Source organism: Nannospalax galili, unplaced genomic scaffold (genome assembly GCF_000622305.1).
Source record: "Nannospalax galili isolate Female #2095 unplaced genomic scaffold, S.galili_v1.0 scaffold356, whole genome shotgun sequence".
Classification (NCBI taxonomy): Eukaryota; Metazoa; Chordata; class Mammalia; order Rodentia; family Spalacidae; genus Nannospalax; species Nannospalax galili.
This window is the reverse complement of record NW_008338126.1, coordinates 3,079,497-3,086,336: the sequence shown is the minus strand read 5'-3', so window position 1 is coordinate 3,086,336 and position 6,840 is coordinate 3,079,497. Positions and strand designations below refer to the sequence as shown.

General features: G+C 40.6%; 1 protein-coding gene across 2 annotated transcripts in view; it reads right to left on the bottom strand.

Moving 5' to 3' along the window:
• Ndc1 (NDC1 transmembrane nucleoporin) overlaps positions 1-6,840 on the bottom strand; it is a 63,496-nt gene that overhangs the window by 42,085 nt on the left and 14,571 nt on the right. For both annotated transcript variants that reach the window (XM_008833019.2, XM_029563482.1), the window contains exons 6-7: positions 1,315-1,423; positions 205-256 (exon numbers count right to left, since the gene is read on the bottom strand). In XM_008833019.2, the coding sequence (XP_008831241.1) occupies positions 205-256; positions 1,315-1,423 (161 nt within the window). The remainder of the gene's footprint in view (positions 1-204; positions 257-1,314; positions 1,424-6,840) is intronic.

The following is a 6,840-nucleotide window of genomic DNA, read 5'->3' as shown; positions in this document are numbered from 1 at the left end:
CCAGGCATGGTGGTGCACGCCTTTAATCCCAGCACTCAGGAGGCAGAGACAGGTGGATCTCTAGTGAATCCAGGACAGCTGAGGCTACAGGGAGACCTTGTCTCAAAAAGACCAAAAATAATAAATAAATAAATAATTAATTAATTAAATTAAATTAAATTAAAATGAAATATTTTTTTAAAAGACTTTTAAAGTATGGCTTACTCATCTATGTGAAGATCCATAGCAGTGCTAATCCAAGCTTTAGGAATATGGCCTGAGGAGAAAAATACCAAGCTATGAACAGAAGTTACAAAACAAGTCTTAATCATGCTTTAGACTATGAGGTTATGGTCAAAGTCCACACTGACACCCTCAGTTAAAATTCGAGATTAGGAATGGATAGAAAAAGAAATTAATTCCTAAATAACAACAGTCCTTACTTTGTACTATACATATATCATTTATCATGGTTATTTAAAAGAAAAACCAGCCCCTAACAACAGTTCAAATTTTAGTTATCAGGCATATTAACTATGATGGGTTACAAGCAACACTCCATTTCAGGACACAAATCAGTATGTGGATAACAGATGTACACCATGACCTGCAACCAATCCCATTACTCCTCTCAAAATCTACAGGTGAGTATTTACTCATACCTGCCCTTCAATCACAGAAAGACCAAACTATATATATAGCTGTGGTACTTCTGGGCCAGTAAAATGACTCAGCACATAAAGGTGTATTCCACCAAGTCTGTCAACCTGAGTTTGATCCACAGAACTCACATGGTGGAAGGAAAGAACCAACTATTGCAAGTTGTCCTCTGACCTCAATGTGTTTACCATCTCTCATAGTACAGAACAGAGGTGTTTGCTACATGACTACTATGCAATAGATCTCCAGAACTTTCTCAGAACCTTGCATGACTGAACACTTTATCCACTGAACAGTTCAGACCCTCCTCTTTCACCAGTCCCCAGAACCTCTGTTCTATGAGTCTGACTTCTCTAAATACTTTACATAAGTGGAACTGGGCAGTATTTGTAGATCTGCAAGTGGGTTATTTCAGTGAGCATAACAACCTCATGATTAATGCATGGTTGCAGCATGTAAGTTTTCCTTTCTTTAAAGGTGAGTATTTTACATGTATATATCACATTTTTCTTTAAAAATATTTTCCCTTAAATAAATACTGACAATTTAAACCATCAAATCAATTGGGCTAACCACACTTATAACTATAAAAATATTAATTCACTAAAGAATTTATAACCAACATTCTCTAAACTATAAGCTAGTGATATTATATTAGAAAGTAGAAATTCTTACCAAAAAAGTAATACACAATGCAGAAATTTCTACCCAGGAACATGGATTCCACACAGCTATGTTTAATTAGCAAGACGAGAGATCGCCTGAAGTACAAAAATTTGTACTGCTGTGGAAAACAAGAAGAAAAAAGCCGAATGACACATTCAAGTCAAATGACGCATTCCTTATCATTCTGAGGTGAGCACAGCTAGAAGGGGCAGCACATGATACAATCATTTGGAACTAGGGCTGCAGCTCAGTGGTACAGTAGCTTGCATAGTATGGTTCAATCCCCACCACCAAATACTAAAATGAAAACAAAACAAAACATGATTGGGGGTCTGTGAGATTGCTCGGTGGATAAAAGGCACCTGCTGCCAAGCCTAATGACCTGAGTTCTGTTCCCAGGGCCCATATGATAGGAAAGCAAGTTATTCTCTAACCTTCACATACGTACACGCACATAACACACAAATAAAAATGTAAAAACTGTAATTGTAGAAAAAGACAATTATTTATATATATACACACACACACACACTTTTTTTTGGTCTTTTTGAGACAGGGTCTCCCTGTAGCCCCAGCTGTCCTGGAACTCACTATGTAGACCAGGCTGGCCTTGAACTCACAGAGATCCACCTGCCTCAGCCTCCCAAGTGCTGGGATTAAAGGCGTGTGCCACCACACCCGGCTATATTTTTATTTTATGTGTATGAGTGTATTGCCTGCATGTATGTGAGTGCATCCGTGTCACGCAACGCCGCGGAGGTCAGAAGAGGGCTTCGGATTCCCCTGGAACTGGAGTTAAGGACGGTTTGTAGCTGCCATGTGGGTGCTAGGAATCGAACCCGGGTCCTCTGCAAGAGTAGTCAGTGCTCTTAACCACTGAGCCATCTCTCCAGCCCTGCCAGACTATTCTAAAGGCAAAAAATTTAACTATTTCTGATGTTCAAATAGTTAATAAAACATAATAGCACAGTAGCCCCTTTTATCCATGGGGGATACAATCTAAGAACCCCAGTGCATGCTTGATAATGCCAAACCCTATGTATACGCTGCTTATTTCTATATATAACACATTTATGATAAATAATATATTAGGTATAGAAGTTACAAATATCTATCAATAAAATATAACTATTTTATTTAAACTTTATTGTTTCTAAAATAATAGATTTGGGGGGGGGTGTCTTTTTGAGGCATTGTCTCCCTGTAACCTTAGCTGGCCTGGAATGCGATTACTTTCTAGACCAGGCTCGCCTTGTACTCACAGAGATTTGCCTGTCTCTGCCTCCCAAGTGCTGAGATTAAAAGTGTGTGCCACCACACCTGGCAATTTCTAGAATAATAGATTTTAACATTTTCAGACTCTGATTGACTTCTGGTGAGTGAAACTGTAGAAACCAAAACCATAAAGGAAGGCAAAACCAAAGCAGGTAATAGTTTTGGGGTGTTTATTATGTACCAGGTATTGTTCTAAAGCACATTTAATCTATTCAAACCTCACAGCTCTATGAAGGAAGCTTTGAGATTATTCACATCTTATAGATGAGGAAACCAAGGGACAAATGCTAAACAACCAATCCTAGTAGCCAGCCAAAGGAACATCTAGATCATGAAACCAGGCAGATTGGTTTCAGAGCCACATGAACACTAGCCTAGGCATATGAAGCCTAGTGTTCATATTCTGCTTAACCCTGAGCAGATAACATCTCCCCACTAATGATAAAAAATGGATCAAATAAGAAAAAATAACACATATTTTTCCTGAAAAACCCATACTTCAGAAACAATAGTTATCTGCCTCCTCTAATCATGCATTCCCAAAATGACAATGAAAAACATGATAAATTATAAATTAATTTGGAAAGAATCTTAGAAACTTAATGAATAAAAGACGAACTGCCAGGGCTAGAGAGATGGCTCAGCAGTTACGAGCACTGACTGCTCTTGCAGAGGACCCGGGTTTGATTCCCAGCACCCACATGGCAGCTACGAACCATCCTTAACTCCAATTTCAGGGGACTCCAAGCCCTCTTCTGATCTCCGTGGCAAACATAAAATAAAAATAACAAATAAAATATATATTAAAAAAAAAAAAAGATGAACCGCCTAAATTCTGGCTTTCTTTTATGCTTACAGTGGGACTGGCCCTTCTTTAAGGAATTTTAGAAGCTAAAGAAAAGAATTATAGTAACAGGTGGAAACTTTACTTTTATACCATGACTGTAGATGCATCTTACAAAAAGCAGCTCAGATGGATACATGGTAACAAACTGTACAGCTTCAATTATCTTGGCTTATTCAAATACTTTCCAAGTACAAGATATGGCAATACACTGCCCCACTCAGCCACTGGGTGCCACCACCTCCTCACTTCCCAATATAAAGGGCATAGTTCCTATGCTGCTCCTGCTGCAGCTCTCACCTCAACCATCACTAACAGGTGTACAGAGGAAAGACAGGCAGAAAATACCTAGCATACCCCTGCTTGCTCCCAAGCTTAAGAGTTTTTCACAGGGGGCTTGGTTACATTACTCAACATTCACTATACACCAAACTCTACCTAAATGTTCTTAACTCATCTTAATTCTTTCTTTCAACAGCCATGTTGACACAGACTTTCCCAAGCCCTGTATTGATCTTCATTTCTTTGTCCCCTACTCAATATTAGCACTGTCTTTTTCCCTATCAGTCTGTCAAGAATCTAACAAGGGGGGCTGGAAAGATGGCTCAGTGGTTAAAGGCCCTTACTGCTCTCACAGAGGACCCATGTTTCCCTTCCCAGAACCCACATCAGGTAGCTCACAACTGCTTGTAAGTTCAACTCTTAAGGATCTAACACCCTCTTCTGGCCTCTTCAGACACCTGCAGTCATGTGCACAAAGACACACACACACCATAATTTTTTTAAAAATTAAATTTGGAGGGGCTGGAGAGATGGCTCAGCAGTTAAGAACACTGGCTGTTCTCACATAAGACCTGGGTTCAAATCCCAGCACCCAAATGGCAGCTAACAACTGTCTGTAACTCCAGTTCCAGGGGATCTGACAGCTTCTTCTGTCCTCCGTGGGCATTGCACAATTATTTTTATTTTACGTGTGTGTATTGCCTGCATGTAGGTAAGTGAACCCATGTCGTGCAATGCCTGAGGAGGTCAGAAGAGGCTGTCAGATCCCCTGGGACTGCAGTTACAAATAGTTGTTAGCTGCCGTGTGGGTGGTGGGATTCAAACCTGCATCTACTGCAAGAACAGCCAGTGTTCTTAACCACTGAGTCATCTCTCCAGCCCCAAAACAAATTTTTTTTTTTTTTAATTAATCTTGGAGCTAGAGAGATGGCTCACTGGTTAAGAGCGCTAATTGCTCTTGCAGAAGACCCAGGTTTGGTTCCCAGCAGCTCACAACCTTTCCTAACTCTAGTTTCAGGAGACCCAACGGCCTCTTCTGGCCTCTGTGGGCACTGCACTTACATATATGCAGATAAGGTGCACTTACATACATGCAGATAAAACACTCATAAACATAAAATAAATGAAATTTACAAAATAAATAAAAAATAAATCTTAAAAAGAAAAGGAATCTGGGCTGGAGAGATGGCTCAGTGGTTAAGAACACTGGCTGTTCTTGCAGAAGACCCAGGTTAGAATCCCAGCACCCACATGGCAGCTAACAACTGTCCATAACTTCAGTCCCAGGGATCCAACAGCCTCTTCTGACCTCCGTGGGCATTGCACAACAGGGGTACACTTACCTACATGCAGGCAATACATGTATACACATAAAATAAAAATAATAAATACTTTTTAAAAATAAAAAATAAATAAAAGGACTCTGATGGACATTTTAGTTTATTAAGCATGTTTAAAACAAAAAAACTGATGAGCTAAAAAAAATTTTTTTAAAGATCTGATTTTTCAGATTATATTTTTTTATAAAAGATTTTATTTAGGGGCTAGAGCGATGGCTCAGCGGTTAAGAGCACTGACTGCTCTTGCAGAGGACCTGGGTTCAATTCCCAACACCCACATAGCAGCTACAAACCGTCCTTAACTCCAGTTCCAGGGGAATCCAAAGCTCTCTTCTGTCCTCTGAGGCATTGCAGGACATGGGTGCACACATATACATGCAGGCAATACACTCATACACAGAAAATAAAAATAATAAAATATTTTATATATAAAAAAGATTTTATTATTTTTTATTTTATGCATATAACTATATTGGCTGAAGGTATGCAAGTGCACCCACATCACACAATGCCCGTGGAGGACAGAAGAGAGCATCAAATTCTCCTGGAACTGGAGTTATAGACAGTTGTTAGCCACCATGTGGGTACTAGGAAAGAAACCCAGGTTTTCTGCAAGAGCAGCCAGTGCTCTTAACCACTGAGCCAACTCTCCAAGCCCCAGATTACATTTTTTAAAAGTGAGTAAATAATATGTACAATATGAAGCTACTTATGTAAATCCTACCCACAAAATGTATGTTGTAGGTACATAATTATGTAGATGTTATAGGTACATACATTCATGGATGTTTTATGTGCGTGTGAGCGTGTGTGTGTGTGTGTGTGTGTGTGTGTGTGTGTGTGTGTAAATGTCCAGTAAAAAGCCTGGAAGAGGGGCTGGAGTGATGGCTCTGCGGTTGAGAGCACTGACTGCTCCTGCAGAGGACCCGGGTTCGATTCCCAGCACCCACATGGCAGCAACGAACTGTCCTTAACTCCAGTTCCAGGGGAATCCAAAGCCCTCTTCTGTCCTCTGAGGCACTGCAGGACACAGGTGCACACATGTACATGCAGGCAATACACTCATACACATAAAACAAAAATAAATATTTAAAAAAAAAAGCCTGGAAGAATATACACTAAGTTGATAATGACAGTTCTCTGGGACAAAGACTAAAATAAGCTGGGGAGTTGTCACAAGGGGCTCTCTATCTATGGTATTTGAGTGTTTTATTATGAAACTACCACCACTGTACTCTAGGAATTTGGCTGACAGGCAGCACCAAAAATAATTACACAATGATGACAACAGTAATGGATGCTATTGCTTGTTAAAAAAAAAAATGGGAGGGGTTGAGGGGAGAGGCTTGATGGCACACGCCTTTAATCCCAGCACTTGGGAGGCACAGGCTGGTGAATCTCTGTGAGATGGTGGTCATCCTGGTCCATATAGTGAGTTCCAGGTCAGCTGGAGTTACAGGGAGACCCTGTCAAAAAAACGAAAAAGCCAGACATGGTGGTGTGCACCTTTAATCCTAGCCCTCAGAAGTCAGATGTAGATTGATCTTGAGGCCAGCCTGGTCCACATAGTAATTCCAGGCGGGCTGGGACTAGGGAGACCCTGTCAAAAAACAACACAACTGGGGCTGGAGAGATGGCTCAGAAGTTAAGAACACTGGTTGTTCTTGTAGAAGAACTGGGTTCGAATCCCAGCACCCACACAGCAGCTAACAACTGTCTGTAACTCCAGTCCCAAGGGATCCGAAAGCCTCTTCTGACCTCCACGGGCATTGCACAACATGGGTGCACTTACCT